This window comes from Amborella trichopoda, chromosome 7 (assembly GCF_054954075.1).
Source record: "Amborella trichopoda isolate Santa Cruz 75 chromosome 7, AtrichopodaSantaCruz75HAP2 v2.0, whole genome shotgun sequence".
NCBI lineage: Eukaryota > Viridiplantae > Streptophyta > Magnoliopsida > Amborellales > Amborellaceae > Amborella > Amborella trichopoda.
In genome coordinates, this window is record NC_142342.1 from 29,550,145 (window position 1) to 29,574,223 (window position 24,079).

A 24,079-nucleotide genomic window follows, 5' to 3' on the forward strand; every position below is an offset into this window, starting at 1 on the left:
AAGTTATGGATTTTTACAGAAACCCAGATATCATTTTTGAGTTCTATCATAAATTAAATACTCAATGGAAATCCCATATTTCACAAAATAAGACACAATTTAGAAAAACATGGGAAAATTTTTGAATTGTTAGCAAAACAATCAGTTAAAACTAGTGATTTGCAAAACCTGTCTTTCTAGATTATTAAACAAATGGATTGGGAAACAGAATTTTCTTATGAAAAGATAAATAATTTTCTAGAAATTTCAGAACACCCGGATAGCCAATCTAGATATCCTATTTTTGAAATAATTAAAAGAATTTGTCTTTATGAAAAACTAAAACTAGAACTCCCATATGACATTTTTCATAAGCATATTGAAAATAGGCTAAACAAGCCCGAAAGAAATATTACCAGAATACTAACCGAGTATAACGGTAATCTTATTTATGAATCCAACAAAAACCCAAAAATTGTATTTTTTTCTTAATCATGATGATTGAGAAATTGAACCAATCTAATGGGGACTTGTGGATAAAATCCTTTTTTACCATTAAGATCCGATAAATTTTAAAAATTTTCCAATGATGATCAAAACTATGATTTATAAAACTATAAAAAACTGGAAGGTTTATAATTATATTACTTTAAAAATGTTCAGTACAATAGGCTGAACTAGCCGAGAAAGATTTTCTCAACCCTATCAGATTTACCTTTTGAGAAATGCCACAGATATTAATTTCTCTTTTTGCTCAATAAACTGTTCGGAAAACCTTGAGATCATAAAAAATGAAGCTTAACAGACCAAAAATTTACTTGAAAATGATGAAAGTTGGTTTAATGTTACGGATGGTAGAAAACTGTTCATAACAAATCTTGAAGTATCCTATAAAAGAATTAAGTAATAGTTGGTTGGAGTCCAAGAGTTCCTAGACAATTATATAAAACACTAATTGGACATCCCACAATATCTAATTCTTTTTGATAAACCAGAAGGACTAAATAGTCCAGTGCCAAGCTTCAGCTTCGATAATGTAGCCGAAGCCAATATACAAAATATGATGGAAGGCTGACACACGTAAGCAAGATGGGACCCGAGATAAGACTAAATCCGTACATTCTGGATAAAGAAGACAGTATGCAAATATTTTCTTTAATAAAATATATGCATATGCATGTAGTCAACCTTGCAATGAATACAAATGTAAAAAAGTCTACCTTGCAATGAATGCTAAAAAAACAAAAAAGATCTACCTTGCAATGAATGCTAAAAAAAAGAAAAAAGGGTCTACCTTGCAATGAATACAAAACTCCACGAGTTTTTGCATAAAACTATTCAAAACAATGAATCTTCTTTCATGCACTATCTGAAAGACCACTATACAAGTGAGACTTACCAAATGATCATGAGATGTATGATCGACTGCAAATACTATTCAATACACGAATCCATAGGAACTATATCGAATAGTAAAAATATTATTCTTTTGTGATGATTCACCTGACCAATTACTGTAGCCAACAGTAACCATCTGAAGAAGCATCGAATTATCGACAAAGGCCATCACCTCAGTGGAGTTGAAATTTTTATTTGAAGTCCGGATCAAACTCTTCGCCTATAAATATAGGATACCCCTCTCAGTAAGGGACCGGAGTCTCATTCTAAAGCTCTCTCTCTGTCTCCCTATTTTGGTGTAAGAATCCATCTTATTAATCCAAGTACCGGTATTTTGGTTTTCCACAACTGATAGAATGAGACACAGGTCCCACATCTGAAATTTTTAGAAAATTATTCATCTTTTCATTAGCAAATTATGTTTCACTGTCCATTTGTTTAATAATCTGAAAAGACAGGTTTTCCAAATCCCTGGTCTTAACTGATTGTTTTGCTAACAATTCAGAAAATTTTCTCATGTTTTTTCTAAATTGTGTTTTAGTTTTTGAAATACGGGATTTCCGTAGAGCATTTAATTCATGATAGAACTCAGAAGTGATATTTGGGTTTTAATAAAAATTCACAACTTGTTTAGTTTGGGATAAGAATAATTGCTCTTGTAATCTCAAAATATCTGTTTAAGATAACCGTTGAGTATTTGGGTTTTGAGCAAAATGCTAATGCGGCTGAAAGGCTTGTCTAGGCTCTCTAAACCGAATGTTCACTGGTTTAGGGATCCTTTCGTAAAGTTTTTCCTTTTTCTGAGGAGATAGTAAGGGTGTTTACCCTTTCTTTTATCTCCCATAGTTCATTGTTTAAGGCCTTTTTCTGCTAAAAAAATCTGCAATTACATTGTTAATACCTTTAATATGTTCAATTTCAAAGGTATATTGAGATATAAAATTGTACCATCTGATTCTCTTGGGATTTTCTTCTCCTTTTTATTTTTAAAAAAATCTTTTACTGAGTAATTATCGGTTCTAATAAGAAACTTTTCAAGAGCAAGAAAAATATGAAATCTTTTTAAGCCATTTTTTATGGCAATAAGCTCTTTTTCATAGGTAATATAGTTAATCTCACTTGGTTTAAATTTTCCAGAATTGTAACCACATATTATTTCTTTATTATTTTCAAATGCTTTTAAAATCGCTTCCCAGTGTAAACAGAAAGAATATTTAATAAATCATGTTTTATTTGTTTAATAATTGCTGAGTCTTTTTCACACCAAAAGAATTGTTTATTCTTTTTAAATTTTTCCAATAAAGGTTTTTCTTTGTTGGATAAATCTTTTATAAAGTTTCTTCCATAATTAAGTTAACCAAGAAAACTTTGAAGATGTTTTTTATCTTTTAAATCTTCAGGAAAATTCCTGATCTTGGAAATAATATGTTCTTGAAGTTTTATTCTAGTTTGGTCTAAAACATTCCTAAAAAATTAATAGAAGTTTTTTCTATTTTCATTTTCTTTGGGCTAAGGATAATTTCATTTTCTATTAATTTATCAAATATTATTTTTACATGTTTATTGTGGTCTTTTTTTGTTTTAGAGAATACCAAAATATCATCAATGTAAACAACACAGAAATCTTTAAAGTCAGAAAAAATGTTGTCAATCCATCTTTGGAAAATCTGTGATGCATTGCATAATCCAAAGGGCATAACAGTCCATTGATAGTATCCATAAGGGACACTAAACGTTGTTAATGGTTTGGATTTTTCAGTTAGTTTGATTTTCCAGAAAATTGATTTGCAATAAAACTCACAGAAGTATTTTGCATGTTTAGTTTGCCTAACTAACACATCTTTTCTTGGAATAAAGTAACCATCAAACTCTAAATTTTGGTTTAGCCATTTTTAGTTAATGACCATTCCAACTTTTCCTCTTTTTATTTAATAGTGGTTTCTAACCATAATTGCAAGACTAGAATGTGGACTAGTTGTAGGTTCAATTAATCATTTTTCTAGGAGATCTTTTAGTTGTTCTGAAAATTCATCTATATCTTGTTTAGTACAGACCATTGGTTTTACTCTAATAATCCTATTAGGATCACTGAGCTTTAAATTACAGTAACGAGGTTTTTGTGACCAATTGTGCATACAATATTCATTATTAGAAGAAGGGAAGTTGTTGCCCTATTGTGCTTGCAATATTCAATAGTTTCTCAAATGCAATTCACTTAATCGGTTTTGAAGAAATAAGGTCTTGTGAATGTTAAGGAAAATTAGCACTCAATAATTCTAATTTCCAGTTGTATGTGTTCTATATTCTTGTCTGAAAAAGGCCTATTTTGCTCAAGTACTCACTCACTTTTAGTTCGACCACTTATTAATGCCATTACGATTGTAGATTACCTTGTTTTCTGTGTGCATTTTATTTATGTCATCCTTCTTTCTGTATGTATATGCTTTAGTTTAGAATTCCAGGATGGGGTATGACCATAGGAATTGATTGGTGTATCTCAAAACTAGAAAAGCATAGGAATAATGTGATCTACACTAAATTGGTATTTGTATATAAATCGTTTTAGGGTTTCATTCTTTGTTAATGAGAATTGACCAAGATAGTTTCTCTCTCTAGACTGTTCTTGAGCTCTGCATCTTCTCTAAATCTAACATGGTATCAGAGTAACAAGGATTCGATCATATCTCTATATGGGGCTATATTGATGGTTCTGTTCCCCAGCTTAAGGAAGAGAATGGGTGTAGTGATTGGCTTACCGGCTTGCCATAGATAGCTTTATTGTGACATGGATTATGAATTCAGTTGAGCTCAAAATTGAGCACAACCTCATGTATCAACCTAATGCCAAAGCAATGTAGGATTATTTACAAAAGATTTATTCTCAAGCAAAAACTGCCCATCTGTATACCCTTGAACAGGAAAGCATGAAAACACAATAGGGGGACATATCAATTCAATATTATTTTAATATTCTTTCGGGTATATGGAATGAGATGGTCTCGATGGAGATAGAGCCACCTACTGAAGCTGCTACTAAAGCACGAAATCGGTCTCGTTTATTTCACTTTCTTATAGGGTTGGGTTCAGAGTTTGAAAGCATGAGAGCATCAATCCTTCATCATACTCCCATTCCACTATTAGATGACTGCCTCTCAGATATCCTTACTGAAAAAACTCGCTTAAGCTCTCTTGGGGTTTCAAATTCACTTCACAAGATGTCACTGATATGGCCTTAGCCACATCCAATTTCCCTAACAAGGATACCAATTATGTCCAAATGGCACATTTTTTGGAATTATTGTAAGAAGCTCGGGCATGTAATAAATGATTATCGAAAACGCCCTCAGGCACGTGGGAAGCCTCCTGTCCCCAGTCAGACTCATTGGGCTGCAATCGTCTTCATTCCTCGTCCCATCAGCATGGAGGATGCCACTTCCAGTAACTCTCATTCTGCCGCCACATCTTTTACTCCTGTATTCATGCCATATCTTCACTCTATTGACTCAACTACACTTCAACAACTTGCTCAGGTTTTAGCTGCCATGGGTTTTTTAGGTAACTCAAATCCTTTATCAAATACTTGGATCATAGACTCAGGAGCATCAAATCATTTGACAGGACAACTTTCACATTATCCTCGATAAAACCCCAATTTGAAAATATAACTTATTTTACTGCTAATGGGTCTTTACTTCATGTTACCCACTATGGCAATACTAGTGTCTCTGATCCATCTGGTAACTTTTTAGCATTGAAAGATGTTCATCATATTCCCAACCTTCCTTTGAATTTAATATTTGTTGGCCAGTTAGTTGATAACAAGTGCCTTGTTTCTTTTTCTAATAAAGGTTGTGTGGTGCAGGATCTAGCAACCGGGAAAGAGATTGGGAGAGGCACTAAGCAGAGTTGGTTTTTCATAGTTAGTTTCAACAAAGCTCCTTCCCATCTTTCACAAGCTCTGCCAATTTGTCATCTTTCCCCTTCTCTTCTTGAAATAAGTTTATCAAATTCTCTTTGGTATGTTTGGCATTATAGGTTAGGACACCCACATTCTCAAAAAATGCTTTCTCTTTTAAACTCTAGGCTTTTACCTACTGTCTTCTCTCATAAAAAATTTGATAAGAAGTTGTTTTTGAGAGTTGCAAGTTGGAAAAACACTTTGCTCAACCTTTTACTCATAGCAATAATAAAAGTATCCATCATTTCTCTTTAGTGCACTCTAATGTTTGGGGCCCTGCTCCGGTTCCTTTGATTAATGGATTTTCTTATTATGTGATATTTATAGATGATTTTTCTAAATATACTTCGATTTATTTCTCAACTACAAGTCAAGTGTATTTAGTATTTTTAAAGACTTCCATAATATGATAAAAAATCAATTTGAGCAAAATATTAAAGCTTTTAGGTCTGATTCTGAGGGGAGTATCTATCCAATGAATTTCAAGCATTACTTCGTACAAATGACATTATTCATCAACGTTCATGTCCTCATACCTTGGAACAACATGGAGTTGTTAAAAGAAAACATCGCCATATTCTTGAACCACTCGTTCTTTTCTTATTAGCTCTCATTCCCCAAAGAATATTTGGGCTGAAGCGATGTATACTGTTGTCTATCTTCTTAATTTTCTTCCTACACCAATTTTACAAAATGTGTCACCATTTCAAAAGCTTTTTAAAAAACCCCCTGATTACTCACATTTACGTGTGTAAGGGTGCACATGTTATGTGCTTTTACCATCTTTTACCCTTGATAAACTCTCGCCTAAGTCTGTCAAATGCGTGTTCGTAGGTTATCCAATAAATAAAAAAAGATATCGTTGTTTTGATCCTTCAATTAATCGTATTAGAATATCCTGGCATGTTACTTTTTTTGAGCACATACCTTTTCAGCAGCACTGCCCACACCCTAATTCAACCACACATGGACCTGAGTTTTCTTTTTTTTTCCTAGTTTCGATATTCCTCCTTCTCATTATTATGAAAATCAAGGATTACCACATTCAGTAACTAACTCTGATGAGCCGTCTTTGTCAAGTGCTGATCATGCATCACCTCCAGTTGTTGATCCTTCTACCGGTCCTGTTCACCTACGGCAGTCACTTTGAAAGCCCGTTCCACCTGATCGTCTTAACTTACCAGTGGTTAGCCCATATCATACTTGTTCTCCTACAACCATTACTGATCTATTGTTTCATGAGCCATCCTCTTATTCTTAGGCATCTAACCTCCAATGCTGACGTATAGCTATGAATGAGGAAATTGTAGCTTTAGAAGCAAATCACACTTGGGATTTGGTCTCATTACCCCTAGATAAGCATGCTATAGGTAGTAAATGGGTTTATAAAGTGAAGTTACGAGCTGATGCCACTCTTGATTGGCACAAGGCTCGATTAGTTGCTCAGGGTTATGCCTAAAGGCATGACATCAATTATGATTAAACTTTTGCTCCAGTTACTAAGATGATAACTGTTCGTACTTTTATTGCACTCGTATCTATTCGTGAGTGGCCCATATGACAGATGGATGTCAAAAATACATTCCTTACTGACGATCTTCAAGAGGAAGTTTACAGGCGTCAACCACTTGGGTTTGTTCCCCAAGATAAATCATTGGTTTGTGGACTTCATAAAGCAATTTACTGTCTCAAACAGGCTCCCCGTGCGTGGTTTGAGCGTTTTTAGGATGTCATTCTTGCAACTGTCTTCACTTAAAGTAAATATATCACTCTATGTTTATTCATACCACAAAGCATGGAATTTGCATTATTTTATTATACATTGACGATATTCTTATGTCTGTTAATGATTTCAATTCCATCAAGAATGTGAAGCTACGATTGCAAGAAGAATTTCAAATGAAAGATCTTGGGGAAGTATCTTATTTTTTTGGCCTTGAGATCTCTCACTCTAAACGTGGTATTTACATCCATCAACAAAAGTATTCACTTGATATTGTTTCCAGTGCCTGATTGAATGATGCGAAGGTTGTTGATACACCCATGGAACTCAATGTTAAACTTTCTGCACATGTTGGAGATCCTCTTCTTGAGCCTATGATGTTTCGCAAACTCGTCGGCTCCCTCATCAATCTCACTATGACTCGCCCAGATATTGCATATGATGTCCATGTTGTGAACCAATTTGTTTCAGATCCTTGATGACCACATCTATCAGCAGTTCATCGAATTTTACGCTATGTTCGAGGTACTTCCATTCATGGATTATTCTTTGACTCCACATCCTCTTTAGATCTCAGTGCATATGCAGATGCAAATTGGACAGGTGATCGCGATACTTGCCATTCTACTACAGGATATTGTGTATTCCTTGGGTCAACATTAATATCATGAAAGAGCAAGAAACAGGACATTGTTTCCAAGTCAAGCACTGAAGCTGAGTATCGTGTCATGTCCTGTTGCTAGTGCGATTGTTTGGGTTCGTGCTCTTCTTAATGAGTTTGGTATATCTATTTCAAATCTCACACCTTTATATGCAGATAACCAAAGTGTGATTAAGATTGCATTTAATCCAGTTTTTCATGAGCTGACCAAGCATATTAATGTAGATTGTCATTATGTTTGTGATCTCTAACTTGATGGTACATTATCTCTCCCTTATGTTTCTTCTACTGTGCAAGCGGCTGATATTTTTACTAAATCTGTTACTCGGAACCGTCATGATTTTCTAGTAGACAAGCTAATGCTTTACTCATGTCCGCATCAGCTTGAAGGGGGGGTAATAATATGTATACAAAAATAAAATGTATATTTTTCATAATTTTCAATTGTCTTTTATTGTCATTGTATATTTGTGTAGGGATAATGTGATCTACACTAAATTTGTATTTTGTATATAAACTCTTTTAGGGTTTCATTCCTTGTTAATGAAAATTGATCAAGATAGTTTCTCTCTCTAGAATGTTCTTGAGCTCTACGTCTTCTCTAAATCTAAAAGTACATGATGCGACGCCTATAATAACCCGAGGGCAAATAGGTGAATCCTTCGCCATGAGTCTTAGATAAACTTTATTGCGTGATGTGTGCATCTCACTCAAATTGATGTAATGACATCTTTGAGGATGTGCTTGTGTTTCGCACCATCGTACTGATTGTTTGTGTTCATAGGCATTAGTATCATACTTTTGTTTTTGCAGCTTTAGGGGTTTGGGTATCTCAAACAGGACTAATGTTTGCTTTAACTCTATGCACAAGGTATATGAACAGATAATTTGCTTTAACTCTATGCACAAGGTATATGAACAGATAATATACTATCCTCTTGAGGTGGCTAATGAATGGATGGATTATGGGGTTTGATGTCTTGTGATTGGAACAATTTATGATGGAAATTCTTAAAAGGATTATATGCATGGTCTGCAATGGGCTTTTTAGAGACTCTCGTGGATCTCCAATTTTTCTAAAGTCATTTAGAAGATATGTAGTAATATCTTGCAATTCAAAATTCATGAAAATACTGGTCACAAGCCCTCCTAATCTTTTCGTGAATTGCAAATGAAGAGGAGAGGTTGGTTTAGGAGATTTGGGGGGTTTTTTATGCATATTTGCAGTTTGAGATGTTGTTCCACTCTTTAAACACATCATTTATGGAAACAAAAGATGGGATTTTTTTTGGGAAACACCTCCAATTCCCAATGGGTTAACCTTCGGCAGCAAGCCCAATTTCCAATGGGTTACCATTAGAACTACATAACCACCCCAAACCCCATCCTTCTGGCCATATACTTTAACTTTAAATACCCCTAATAGGCTTTCACGTAAATAAATAAGTAGCGAATGCTTCCATCACAAAGGTTTGGAGCGAATTCAAATACCCTAACTCTCTCTCTCCTTCCCCCTCCTTCCTGGTTAGTAAGACGATCAAAGGACATGTGCCATATCCATCACCTGCTAACACTTTCAGCCCAACCCATCAAAGTCCATTCAAATGGTTGGTCCTTCACCACACCCTAACCTTTTTAGGGATTGTCAAAAAAGCATTTTACATGGGAGTGAAACAGGGGGACGGAAGGGGGAAAGGTCAGGGTTATATTGGAGGGAGGGCTTTTATAGAAAGAGAGTGGGTTTTGGTTGAGATGCCCCTCATAATTTTGAATTCATTTTAAATTTTAGTGAGGAAATTTTACTAAAACGCTCTCTTTGTCACATATACGTTGGGATATATAACGTGTACGTAAAGTAACAAGAAGGGCAGGACTTTGGGGTTCTAATGAACGTATTGGAAAACGGGTGATGTTTATCCTAGAAAATCCCAGAAAAGAAATCGAATTCTAGGCTAGCCACATGCATCAATGGTTTTTGTTTCTTTTTTTTATAATTAATTGCATGAAGAGGACATTTTCTTCTACAATTTTCATCATTGATATTATGAAAAACCAGGGCCTTGTTAGGAACCACCATTCATATTGTAGGCATTTGTGTCTCTTTTGATGTTGAGGTGAGTGTGCTTATGCCCTTGTGCTTCTATTGCATCTTAAGGTTTTTTTTCCAGTTTTTCACAAGGTCTTTTCACAAATTCGAATCAGAATCGGACTAATCATGCACATACAAGATGATGGTGTAGTGTTCCATTGAACGTAAGGCAACCAAAATATTTACATGCACTTAAACAAACAAAATGTCTCATTTCCATCATTAGAAATAAAACTACATCATGCACTTTAAAAAACATAATTAAAAAAAATCGAGCGACATTATCATGCACTTATCAAAAACAAGAATCAATTTCATTAAAAAAATAATTTTATCAAAAAAAATAATTTTATTAAAAAAAATAAAAAACACTTCCCATATTCATCAAAAAACATAATTTTATTAATAAAATAATAATTCTATTAAAAATAATTTTATTAAGCAAAATAGAAAAACACGTTCTATATTCATCAAAAAAAATATTCGGTATTTTAATTTAATTTAATTTCATGATATAGTGCAACAAAAAAATTCATATAAAAGCATTTAATCAATCATAAATAGAGATACCTATTTTATTTGAGTGATCAAGCATTGATCATAAAAATCCACAACTCAATTTAATAAAAAAGGATAAATAAATAGATAAAAAAACTGTGTTTTTTGATCGAATACAGATTCTTTGAACAACATTTCAGGCCAAAATCAACCTATAATATTTGGTTTTCTGAACAAATTGAAACATAAATTTGATGAATAATTCAATTATCTATCAAAACCACCAAATTTCTTTAAGAACCATTAGGTATTGAAGAAATTATTGAAAGAATGGCGGAAATTTTCAAAAACCTTTCGATCCAAGAAACTCTTGTTTTTCGATGTTTCAATCCAAATTTTTTGTTTTATAGATTATAGATAGTGATTTACAGCAATAAATCATGAAAAAAGAAAAAAAAAAAAAAAGGTACGATAATGGATAAAAAAAGTGAAAGTTTGGATTTTAGAATGGCTGCTACAAATAACGGCCTCGGTTTCCAAATAACGGCCGTTATTTACTACTCTACCATTATTTACATTATATCGGACGTTATATATGCTAACCCGTCCCGTTAGCAGAAACCGGCTGGTTTTGCTAAAAAACCGTAGGTTCAGGGGTTAACCGGCAAGTTTTTGTACCCAAATTTTTTGGAGCTCACCAGCTACTGAGTAGACTCCCAAAACCGGCCCTAACAGGAGTCGCCACCCCACCGGTAGGGATCTAACCACCCGGTTCCAATTCTAACATGCCGGTTTTGCAAACACTGCTTTGAAGGACATTTTCCCATTGGCATTAGATAGGCTTGACAAGAAAAAGACTGCCCCTCAGAGATTTGTTAATATCTCATGGGAAACTTTTAAGACACAGGAAAAGGTGGTGGTATTATGATATCACGTGCACGGGAATTAGGCACATTTCCTCACTCCGAAGGGTCTTCAGGGAACTCTTTCAATCAAGACTTTCTCCGTCTCTAACTTTATATTATGTATGTCTATTGCGTCTTTTTCTTTTGTTTTGGTTTTGCATGTTTGTTTGCACCTTCATGTTACTTGACTGAAGCCCTTCTGATCTTTCTTGTTGATTGACAAAAATAAAAGAAGATAAAATAAACAGCTTCCATTGTTTTCTTTTCCCAGATTCTGCTTCGGTAAGTTGGCCGATCACGAGCTATTTTTCTGCTCCCTAACTGTAAATCATTTTTTTTTAAAATCCAATATTTTCTAAACTGTTTTAAGTTTATTTTAATTTTTTAAAGTTGTTTTCGATTTTATTTTACTTTTACTACTTTTTTTATTTTGCAATATCTTTTCCTATATTTTTAACATTTATTTAGGGCCTTTGGTCGACTCAGCCAAGTTAGGACTGCGCCGAGTAACTCGCCCTGGCCAAGGCCAGTCCCGGCATACTGGTTTAAACTGACTCAAGTAACTCATCGACCTTGGCTAAATATTTTGGCAAGTTACTTCAAAAATTCACAGGCCACCAAGTCCACAATGGTCAAGAGGGATGGCTTCTTATGGGGGATCCTGGATATTTTGATGATGAAGGGAGATTTTTTTCGTTGATAGAATTAGACAGCTTATCAAGTACAAAGCATTTCAGGTAACCTATCATAGGAAAATGTTTTATAAATATTCCTTGTGTAATATATGCTGCAGAGAACAGTCATTCTCTGTCAGTTCTCTGCAACAGATGGTACAAATGAGCTAGTGTTCGCTTGTAAGTGCATCAATGCAACGACACATGTCTACTATCTGTCGATGCGAATGGGCAGTAGATGACTGGTCCCTGTACTGTATTATACATGCAATGCATACGATATATGATTGAATTTCTCATATAGTATACAATACCTTCTATCATTTATCGGTATCCTAAGTATGGAATATCAATATGACATGATTCCTAGCCATGAAAAGAAATAATGTCGATGGTCTCTATGTTTCTTGTACGAGTGATGTAAATTACCTCTACAATTCACTGCTATCTTCTTATCCTGAGAGCTGGATATTGTTAACTATATCTTGTGAAGGAAGCGAGTTGCTTGGATAAGCTTTTAAGTTCCTTCTCTTTATTCTGGGTAGTCTGGCTCGAAGTCGAGCCTTGGAAATTTTGTTGTAGCCATCAATGCCCTAACCACTGACCTGCACAAACCGAAAAATGAAAGACCTTAATCATCTCATGCGCAAGAGGAATTATGAGTTGCGGACGTCTTTTAAAGTTGTGGTCTCTATTTCCAATTTATGGCATATATACTAGCATGTACTTTGTTGACAGATTCTCTAGCTCCAAGTTAGTTTTCCAGGTCTTGAGATATATGCTATTGGAAACTATTATTTCCACTGTATGTAATTTTCTCCTAGAGGTTGTGCTGTTAAAGAGAAAATAGTCTGAGAAGGACGAAAATGATATTTCTTTCATATTAGCTGTGGCCAACATACCTCTAGGGTTGTAGAATTGTAAAAAACAATAATGAATGAAATATCCCTTAGGACGAAGACGGACATAAAAAATGAATACAAATTGTAAAACCCTAAAGCTTTGGTTTATGCATATCATTCATTCTCAGCTTGCTTTCAGGTTGATAAATTTCTCTCAGTGATGGGTACTCCTAGTTATGCTCACAATCATAATATTCTGTCAACCATGACTTGACCTGTTTATAATATTTGTTAAGTTAAATTGTTTTCTTTATTTTAGATGCTATTCGGAATAACATTTTTCAATGTAAAACTTAGTTATACACTTGTGAATGAGATTATTGGTTTCATACTAAACTTTCAACGGCTGCATTATATTCCATGCTCTGCTAGTGCAGAATTCTCTTTATGTGGAAGCTGATTCTTTTTCTCATTTTTAGGGTGCAATATTATTTCTAAAGTTATGCAGGACTCTGTTTTGGATCCCTTATTTGTTATACAGCCCGACCAGAATACTTATGTGTAATCCCAGTACGAGATGTGAGTTTAAGCACATATCACACTCTGGATAAGTGTTGATATACATCATGGTATGACTTCATCAGACTTCTTTTAAAAAATGGCTCATTATGCCAAAAGCAATGATGAGATCCAGCTGAATGATATATAATTAAATTAAGCTCCCAAAAGTCCTGCTTTATGTTAAAGGACAAATCTCTCATCTTTGCATGTTATTTGTTATTAGGAATACTGTCTCATACACCCAAGCACATCCTTCCTCTGATAGTGATTCCATTTTCTGATTTACTGGGAACAGAGATACCCTTTCTCTCTATATGCTAATGAGGGGTAGAAGCATACCCCACAATTCCCTTGCATCTCTGATTCTCATCAGATGTTTTAGTTTGTAAGGTGCGCTAAGCATCATAGGTCATCAGAATTCAATTTAAACCTTCTCAAGATAAATTCTCATGGCTTTGCTAAAGGAAAACCAGTTCCAGCTGGTTTTGGGGGTTTGTTTGCAGCAATCAAGAAACTAGAATCTTGAAATTCTGGGTGGGCTTTCTAGGAGGTCTTCGCATTGTTAGTAGAAATTCTACATGGCTCTGCATTCTGTTGTATAACTTCTAAATATCATTAGAGGGATGAGAGGTGGTAGTCTCTCAAGTTTCATGAATTTAGAGGGCGAATGTATCTGATATTTATATTTTAGAGTAGTGTTCTGTTCCAAAGGGAAAGTGATGATTGCATATTTGTGTGATCATTTGCCTTTAATTTTTCCTTTGTTTCTTTGTATTTGCAGAGTATTGTCGTGTTATTTTAGTATATTGAATTATAAAAGATAATAAAAGTTTCAAGTTTTCTATAATTATTGAAAATTTTGATGGGAGCTGCATAGGTAATCTGGGTGCATCAGATGTTGAGGTTGCCATTAGGGATCCTAGGGGTTTGTTCGCAGTGCATAGATGGGGCCCAATTGGGCTGAAGCATTGGTCCTTCTCATAGGGGTGCACTTAGTTTGTATATCCTTCACTTGCTCTCTCCAAGTTGAAGGAGACTCCTTAAATGTTATTCAATGGGCCAACGGGGAGGTTGCACCTCCCTTGGATATTAGAGAACATCATGAATGAAATTTCAATGGGCCAAGGGGGAGGTTGCACCCCCCTTGGATATTAGAGAACTTCATGAATGAAATTCATGTTCTTTGTCAAGCTATGCCAATCACTTTTCAGCATGTCCCATGAATGGCCAATCATCTGGCAGACGTGAGGGCAATAGAAGGTGTGTCGTCTTTGTAAAACCGTGGCTCCCGCATCTTTCGTAATGTGTTTCTTTTTCACTCTCGCCTCCTCTGCCTCCCGCCCACCAAAACCAAAAAATAGAAAAAATAAAAGAGCTTTGGAATCTCTTTGTCACATTACTTGTTCTGCTGCTCATGACATATCGGAAACAACATAAAATGTAAGTTTTAGATTGGCTTTACAATGTGTGATCAGTATGGTCCAAGCAATTTTCGGACTAAGCATTTATCTAGGACAAGGCCCTTAATAGTGAATAATATGGGTATTGATGTAAAATAAAAATAAGTTGGGTACATATACATCTATAATCACATTGGTTATTGTGAACATTCTTGTGGTACAGTTATAACAATGCTTTATCTTCCTCTTTGCCGTTGCTCTTGGGCATAAGAGATGAGCTTGATCCTGTAGTTTAGTTTGTAGAATATACTAGAGTGGAGACATCTCATTCATTTTTTATCTTATCGAGATCTTCTCTGTTTTTGGCTCATCATCCATCTTTTTCCTGGCTAGTTTGTAAATGGTAAATGCATATTTTTGTAAGACATAAGTTGTTGATGTCGTGATCCTTTTCTAAGTTGCACATGTGGAGATTGAGGGACTGCTTCTTTCTGATCCTGAAATACTGGATGTTGTTGTCATCCCGTAAGTTGCAGTTCCTATTGAAAAGAAGTAGAGAAAACATTTATCACTGATGGGTTTGAGTTTTATTTTATCTCATTATGGGGGAAATGGGGAGCAGAGAGTGGTGCCATCTCAGGGCTATTAAAGTTTGATTACTAGTTTATTAATTTGTTCCTAGTGTGTGAGTTTTTCCTACTGCAGTTTTCCTAATGCAGAAGCAGGGGAGGTTTCTATTGCATATGTGTATCGCTCCCAAGGAAGCTCCCTCACTAAAAAAGATGTCCAGTAATTTGTACCAAAGCAGATAAACAAGTTACTTCGAATTTCAAATTCTTATTCTACTTTTTCACATAAAAATATCGTGTGATCAGGTGCATGCAGACTTCTAGTCATGAATGCGATGCATGTAGTTCCACTTGATATGTGTTTGTATGTTTTTCTCTACACCTGCATGTATAGAGTGCGCAGACTCCCCAAATGTTCTGCATGTCGGAAAACATGCAACTATACATGCATAAAGCATAACTATGGTTAAAACTTAGAAACCAAGGGCTGAGATGAAGATCTCCAATTCACGAGGCAATGGGTTAATAACTTTGGACCCCTTAGGATTCATTGGTGGACGTTTGAATTTATGCCACGTGTGAGTCCTCTCCATACACAAATGTGCACACACACGCGCACACACATTTGTGCATTCATTATGGATGTCGGATAAATGCGGTACATCAATGTGAGCACTTATATTTAGATGATTGCATGTGTGGCCAGTTGATCAATGTCGTGATTGCATCATTCAAAAGATTGCGGAGGGTGACCTTTGTGAAAAAAGTGCACCAAAATCAGCATCTGGAAAGATTCTCCGAAGAGAGCTTATTGAGAAAGTAAGATTGAAGATGTGAGGATGACCTAGACCCTATACTCTTAGTGTGGAACTGTTGCTTTCGGATCAACTAAGGGTATAAAGATGTACTAATAGCAATGAATCTTTCTCCTTTTGTATTTTATTATGACAAAACATACTTTTTGAAATATATATAACTAGCTTTAGTGATATCATTTGCCAGGTGATTATCAAAGGCAGAGTTCGACCTGATTTCTTCTTCTGCAGTGACTCCGAAAAAGATGAATAAGCTTTGGACTGTAGGTCGAGAACTGGCATGCAACCTTGAGATAAAGAATGCAAGTCAAATGCAACATATGTAATATAACTGTGGGACACCGACTGCCCGTGAGTAGGAAACATACCATGTCAACTAACTTCGAGAGCAAATAAAGGTTGTCCCCACAAAATACGCTCTCTCTCTCTCTCTCTCTCTCTCTCTCTCTCTCTTTTTGCGGTTCTATTAGGAATGTTTCTAAATTTTGAGAGAAATCAAAAGATGTTTGGATGTTACTGTTAAAAATAAGCTTTGATTATGTTCAAGGGTATTTTGGATATTAGATTTAAATGTAAGGGACATTTTGAAAAAGTTATTTTAAGGGTAGTTTTGAAATGATGTAAAAGAATTGTGTAGAGTTCCAAAACCACAATTCCAAGATTGAGAGAGATGAATTCCAATATTGAGAGAGAGGAATTCCAATATTGAGAGAGAAGAGTTCCAAGATTGAGAGAGAGGAGTCCAAAGCATGCAATGCATGCAAATTTGAATTAGGAATGAGTGAAGCCTAGAATTTTCTTATATAATCTTATAATTTCATCCAAGCATGTAGGTTGTAAGTTATGAGAGGGAAAACTTCACTAGAATGGTATAGAAAGAGTCTAGAAAGCTCCTAAGTGATCTATATATACATGTATTATGTTTTTTTTTAAGTAGAGTGAAGAAATTGAGTTGAATTGAGCTCTTTTGTGTGCATAATTACAAATTCTCAAAGTAAGTCTTCTTCCTCCCTATTCTCTACAACTGGTATCAGAGACAAAGTGCTTAAGAATGGCCCTCTTGATCCAACCAAAAATTCCACTTCTCACCAAAGATAACTATGAGAATTGGAATATTCAAATGAAGGCATTGTTGGGGTCTCAAGATGCTTGGGATGTTGTTGAAAAGGGATATGTAGAACCGGCAACCCCACAAGACGAAACCGCTTTAGATCAAAATCAAAGAAGTGTGCTAAAGGAGTCGAGAAGGTTGGACAAGAAAGCTCTCTTTCTTATGTACCAAGGAATTGATGAGAGCAGCTTTGAGAAAATTTATTCTGCTGAAAATTCAAAGAAGGTATGAAAGATTCTTCAAAATTCTTTTAAAGGAGTTGAAACGGTGAAAAAAGTGCGCCTTTAAGCTCTTAGGGTAGAGTTTGAGGCATTGAAAATGAATGAATCCGAAAATATTTTGGAATACTTCTCAAGGGTCTTGGTTGTTGTAAACCAAGTGAGAAGAAATTGAGAAAATATAGATGTGTAAGAGTAATGGAGAAAATACTACGATCACTAGATCGTAAGTATGAGCACATTGTTGTAGCCATTGAATAATCAAAATATTTAGAGACTATGATTATTGATCAACTCATGGGTACCTTGCAAGCCCAGGAACAACGATTGCAAAAAAGAACTCAAAGCTCTTTGGAGCATGCACTACAAACAAAGCTTACAGTGAAGATAAAGAGTGAACAATCTCGTAGAGGAAGAGGCCAAAGAGGTCATGGCAATGAAAGGAGAGGATGTGGTAGAGGCAACTTTAACTATGGAGGTGTGAGAGATCAAAACCACCCACAAGCTCAAAGAGGTCGAGGAGGAGATAATTTTTCAAGGCCATACAATCATTCAAGGTATGGAAAATCTATAATTCAATGTTATAATTGTAAAAAGTATGGCCATTATAGTTCCAAGTGTAGATACCATTCCCAAAATTATGTATTTGAAAAAGCTAATTTTGTTGAAAAGAAAAATGATGAAGGAGAACCAACTTTGTTATTAGTTTATAATGATAAGAATGATAATCAAATGGATATTTGGTATCTAGACACTGGTGCAAGCAATCACTTGTGTGGTAGAAAGGAATTGTTTGTGGAATTGAATGAATTAAGTCATGGGCATGTAACATTTAGAGACTTATCAAAAATACCCTTAAAAGGCAAAAGTAAAATTTTGATAAAAATGAAGAATGGTAGTCATCAATTTTTTCTGATGCATATTATGTGCCGGACATGAAAAATACCATTTTGAGTGTGGAGCAAATATTAGAAAATGCTATAATATTTTTATGAAAAATGGTAGCCTTTACTTGAGGGGCCAAAGAAACAATTTGATTGCCAAAGTGATTATGACTAAGAATAGAATGTTTCCAATGAATATCAAAAGTGAAAATGTGAAATGCCTCAAATCTATTTTGAATGATGATTCATGGTTATGGCATTTTCGTTTTAGGCATCTTAATTTTGGTGGTTTGAAATTGTTGTCAAAAGCAAAAATGGTGAATGGTTTGCCATGGATAAAGCAACACAATGGAGTACGTGAAGGGTGCATTGTGGGAAAGCAACATTGAGAAAATTTCAAGAGTGGTAAACCAAGAAAAGAAAACAAACCTCTCCAACTTGTGCATACGGATGTGTGTGAACCACTTGAGCCCATCTCACATGGAAAAAGTCAGTACATTCTAACCTTTATTGATGATTATAGTAGCAAAACATGATTTTTGAAGCGTTTAACGAATTCAAAGCTTTTGTGGAGAAACAAAGTGGTTTTCAAATTAAAATGATAAGATCAAATAGAAGTGGAGAATATAATTCTAATGCTTTCCAAAAATTTTGTAAAGAACATGGAATTTGTCACCAAATGACCACATCCTACACCCCACAACAAAATGGTGTGGGGCAAAGAAAGAATAGAATTGTTTTGAATATGGCAAGATGCATGTTAAAAGAAAAAGAAATGCCAAAGGAATTTTGGCCGAGCCTATTGCTTGTGTGATATATTTGCTGTATAGGTGTCCCATAAAAGGCTTATAGTATAAGACACCCAAAGAAGCTTGGAGTTCCACCATTTTAGCTAGAATTTTGATCGGGATTTGTAGGGAGCACCACACTCCAATGGAGTAAACCAGCAAGGAGGGCCATCACCATTTTCTGTGAAGTCCCTGTATCTTTCCAAATAATCTTGAAAATTCAGCAACGCCATCACTTCATCCTCCAAAACTAGCGAAGATTTAGTATCACCTTTCGTCAATACCTTCTTCAACTCAGGCCTATCAAAACCATGAATCAAGAAAGCTTCTTTCAAAGATGAAGGCGAGGTTCTTGTTTTTGCTGTAGCTGAGGATGAAAGGTTGAATCCCTTCATATGAGATCTCAATCCATGAAACAATTGATTTTCCACCGTATTGGTCCTCGAATATAGAGCAGAGCAGCCTATGACCGCCGCCATTAACAATTGGATTTTTAGCCTACCTGAAGAGAGAGGTTTTTGATGAAGATTGTAGCCAAAACTCAAGGTTTCCGGCCACAACGTAAGGTTTCCCGCTGAGCTCCTGGACGGTCTAGAGAGAAAAACACATGAGGAAAGAGTGTGAAACACGTGAGGAGAGAGAGTATTAAAAAAAGATGTTTTTTTTAACTTGTTTGGGTTAAAAGTTGAGATAAAAATAGATAAAGTTATTTGAAAGGTTACCAGATAGGTTTTGAAGTTTTGGGTTCAAGAAGAAATGCAAGTTGAAAATGGGGTCCATGGAAATATTTTCCCTAGATTTAAATATAAGGAACATTTTGGAAAAGTTATTTTAAGGGTAATTTTGGAATGATGTAAAAGAATCGTGTAGAGTTTCAAAACCACAATTCCAAGATTGAGAGAGATGAATTCCAATATTGAGAGAGAGGATTTCCAATATTGAGAGAGAAGAGTCCCAAGATTGAAAGAGAGGAGTCTAAAGCATGCAATGCATGCAAATTTGAATTGGGAATGAGTGAAGTCTAGAATTTTCTGATATAATCTTCTAATTTCGTCCAAGCATATAGGTTGTAAGTTATGCGAGGGAAAACTTCACTAGAATGGTGTAGAAAGAGTGTAGAAAGCTCCTAAATGGTCTATATATACATGTACTATGTTTTTGTTTAAGTAGAGTGAAGAAATTGAGTTGAATTGAGCTCTTTTGTGTGCGTAACTACAAATTCTCAAAGTAAGCCTTCTTTCTCCCTATTCTCTAACAGTTACAATAAACAATGGACAAAAGACATGAATTGACATCACTCTTATCAAACAAGCAGACAACATGCCTAGCGTGAGGGTGAGTAGGTATACCTAGGGCTCATTTGGATCATATGAAAACTTGCATCATGAAACAGTTTTTATATGAAACATACAGGTACACACGCTTGGGTCATATGAAAAGTAAACTTGCATCATGAAACAGCTTTCATATGAAACATGCAGGTACGCACGCTTGGTTCATACATAAAGTTGATGAAAGCTTATTCCTTAGAAAGGATTTTACCACCCCAAGGAGCAAATTGTGTGAAAAGAAATCCCCATCCCACAAGGTGCAGAGTAAGTTCTCGAGGATCCATTACTCCCTCTGACCTGAAATAATATTTCACTTGAGTTTGCTGCAGGGTTGAAACCACAAAAAACCAGACAAATAATAAAACCGTCACCCTTATGTCTCTCTGCGTCCTGTGTTCTCACAAAGCCCCTGCCCCTCTCTCGCAATCCTCTGCATCCTACTTTCTCACAAAGTCTAAAATAATATTTCATTTGAGTTTGCCGCAATGTTGAAACCACAAAAAACCAGGCAAATAATAAAACCGTCACCCTTTTGTCTCTCTGCGTCTTGTATTCTCACAAAGCCCCTGCCCCTCTCTCGCAATCCTCTGCATCCTACCTTCTCACAAAGTCTGAAATAATATTTCATTTGAGTTTGCTGCAGGATTGAAACCACCAAAAACCAAACAAATAATAAAACTGTCACCCTTATGTCTCTTTGCGTTCTGTGTTCTCACAAAGTCCCTGCCCCTCTCTCGCAATCCTCTACGTCCTACCTTCTCATAAAGTCTGAAATAATATTTCATTTGAGTTTGCCGCAGGGTTGAAACCACAAAAAACCAGACAAATAATAAAACCGTCACCCTTATGTCTCTCTGCGTCCTGTGTTCTCACAAAGCCCCTGCCCCTCTCTCGCAATCCTCTGCATCCTACCTTCTCACAAAGTCTGTCAAAGCTCTGCCTTCTCACAAAGCCCTCTTGCCACCCTTGCCCCTCTCTTGCAATTCTCTATGTCTTACCTTCTCACAAAGCCCTGCCCCTCTCTCAAAGCCTTGCTTGCTCTCTCTGAAAGCCTCCCTTACCTCTCTCTCAACCCTCTATGCCCTTCCTTCTCACAGATCCACAAGCTGAGGCTGTTGATGACTCCATGAGATTGTTGCTTTTTTTTTTTTTTTTTTGTGTTGGGTATAGAAATTATATTTGAACCTGTCAAAAAAATCTTGGGTACTGGTTTTTACTGTTTTATTTTTCTTGGTTTTTGCTTTTAGATTTTTATTCCCCCATGGAAGCAGCTTTTTTTTTATAGAATACTTTTGACTTCCTAGTTCTATTGCAATAAGATCCCAATAGGGAAAAAATCAAGATTTATTTGTTTTGTGCAGTAATTCGATTAAAACTCACTTTGTATTTATATTTATTGGATTGGTCAATGGATAATGATCAAGTGGAGCTGGCTCTGCAAGCTCTGGAAACTCCATTTTTTGTGTTCAATGGAGGCTTAGAGCTACTTCAAAGAGAGGCCTGATTTTGGGTGTGAATCTTTTCATTGTTTATTCACTTTTTTAATATTATATTCGCTTTTTTAGCTGCATTTGGTCAATTTATCAATTTTGTTAATTTTACAAAAAATTTGGTTGCTCAATTAGTGAGGATTTGTGTTGGGGAATTTGGTTTTTTTTTTTTTTTAATGACTATTGCTCTTCTACAGTTCTATATTGTGTTGGTGAATTTGGTTTTTTTTTTTTTTAATGCTTATTGCTCTTCTACAGTTCTATTATATGATTTTCTTTAGTCCTTTCCTTATATTAAAAAGTAAAAGAGAAAAAGGAAATATGGGTTATGGCTACTTTTTCCATTTGGTATGCTTCTCTTTTTTATTAATATATTTTCACTATAATGTTTTTTGAATTACACCATTTGTACTATTAAAACTCGTAAGTTGTATGTACGAGTTATATTTTGATTGGGGAAAATTTCGTACAGAATCCTAATTCTTCGTATTATTTCATAGTAGGCCTTCTTTCTGTTTTTCTTTCAAGTAGCATAAAGAAATCCATAAGGATTTCACTGTACCCCATCATCTCTTATCTCCATCTTTTATAAAATTTTGACTACAAAAATTAGCTCCAACAAATCTTTTTATACCATTTCATCCCAAAAACTTTTTTTGCATTCTTTTTCCCTTTCCACCCATTAAAAAAGTTTTTGGGTTGAAATTGAATAAAAATATTTGTTGGGGCTAATTTTTATGATCAAAAGTCAATAAAAGATGAAAATAAGAGATGAGGCAGTATGGTGAAATCTTTAGGGCTTTTCTTATACCGCTTGAAAGAAAAACGAAAATAAGATCTACCATGAAATAATACAAAGAATTAAAGTTTTATACGAAATTTTCCCTATTGATTATTCATCGAGTTTTTGTTGCCTTAAAATATGATTTGTAATGGCAATGTTATAGCAAAATTGAAATTGATAAAAAGAAGAAAACTTCGGGCACGGCACCTAACATTCCTGAAAATTGGAGAACTAAAGAATTGAAGTGAAATAGTTGACCTGATATATATTGGATTAAGGATGATTTGATTTGTTTGTGCTTTTTAGAAATTTTTAATGACACAAATGAGGGAATATGTTTTGGATTATCAATTTCATGGTGTTTAAGTATAAAAAGTATTAGACCTTCTATTTTTGCTTTACAATGTTCAGGGCTTTTATCGATAAATTATTGCAATAACATGAAATTACAATGCTGGAATTAAGAGAACAAAAATAAATAGGGAGGAAAGAGAAAATCTTAGACCTTCAAAGGTACGACAAAAATCTTAGTGAGACTCAAAATTGGGAGCAGCTTCTCTTGCAAGAGGAGGAGTTTTAAGAAAATATAAATTTACTATACAAACTGCACTTTGGAAAAGTCCAGGAGGTGCTTATTCCTTGTAGCTAGTGAGATACAATTTTCTAATTACTTTTGACTCAATTTATCAAAATAGTATGCAGATGTAAAGATGAAAAGCATTAAACGGTAGCTTCGTTAAAAAAAAAAAAAAAAAAAAAGGTGTGACAGGCATCAAACTATTCAATCATTCTTTGTCAGACCTTTGGAGGTCCAAACTGCAATATCAAAATCTATTCATATGAAAACAGGGCGTGCATCTTCCATATGCAACAGCGTGAGGTTTATGACCTGCAAGATTATTTCCATTGCCATGTTCCTCTAAGAATGCTTGTTTTGTCAATTTAATAAATGATTTCATATGAGAAACCAAATGGATTTTTTTAAAGGAAAAGTAAAACTTTAGTTGAAACTTATGAAATTTATTACAATGCACCCATTGACATACATGGCATATTTGTTCCAGGTAAATTCTACCTCGTAGATGGAGGCTTACCATCTTGAAGACGTATAGATTAAAAAATAATCGTGGGTTAGTTAACCAAGGCCTGATGCTTGTATAATATAATAAAGTGAACCAAGATTTAGACAATCTATTTTCTTTAAATATAATATAAATTGAATGTTTTAAAAATAAACATCTTAATTGGATGGACGTTGATATCTAATCATCTACACTGCAATTGAATGATTAAAAATAGGCATTAGTCGAGATTTTGGGGGATAATTTATCAATGGGAAACCAAATATAAGAAACGGGCTACACAGGAATCTCAGACGTGTGAACCAAACCTAAAAAAAAC

At 34.9% G+C, this 24,079-nt stretch overlaps 1 protein-coding gene across 38 annotated transcripts in view; it reads left to right on the forward strand.

Annotated features, from left to right (window-relative positions):
* The window catches only part of LOC105420545 (uncharacterized), a 32,420-nt gene extending 12,139 nt beyond the window's left edge, over window positions 1–20,281 (forward strand). For 6 of the 38 annotated variants that reach the window (XR_016059879.1, XR_016059881.1, XR_016059885.1 and 3 more), the window contains 2 exons: window positions 15,964–16,151; window positions 16,260–16,698. Coding sequence is in view for 2 of the 38 variants with exons in the window: in XM_088872774.1 (XP_088728900.1) it covers window positions 17,124–17,408; window positions 17,720–18,340 (906 nt within the window). In the remaining 36 variants the exon portion in view is untranslated. Of the gene's footprint in view, window positions 1–5,239; window positions 6,030–7,201; window positions 7,584–7,661; window positions 7,840–11,679; window positions 11,949–13,206; window positions 13,357–15,963; window positions 16,162–16,259; window positions 17,409–17,719 lie in introns of those variants that run through there. The other 32 variants (XR_002280697.2, XR_016059871.1, XR_016059880.1 and 29 more) reach the window with 23 other exon arrangements.
* Window positions 20,282–24,079: the final 3,798 nt, after the last annotated feature.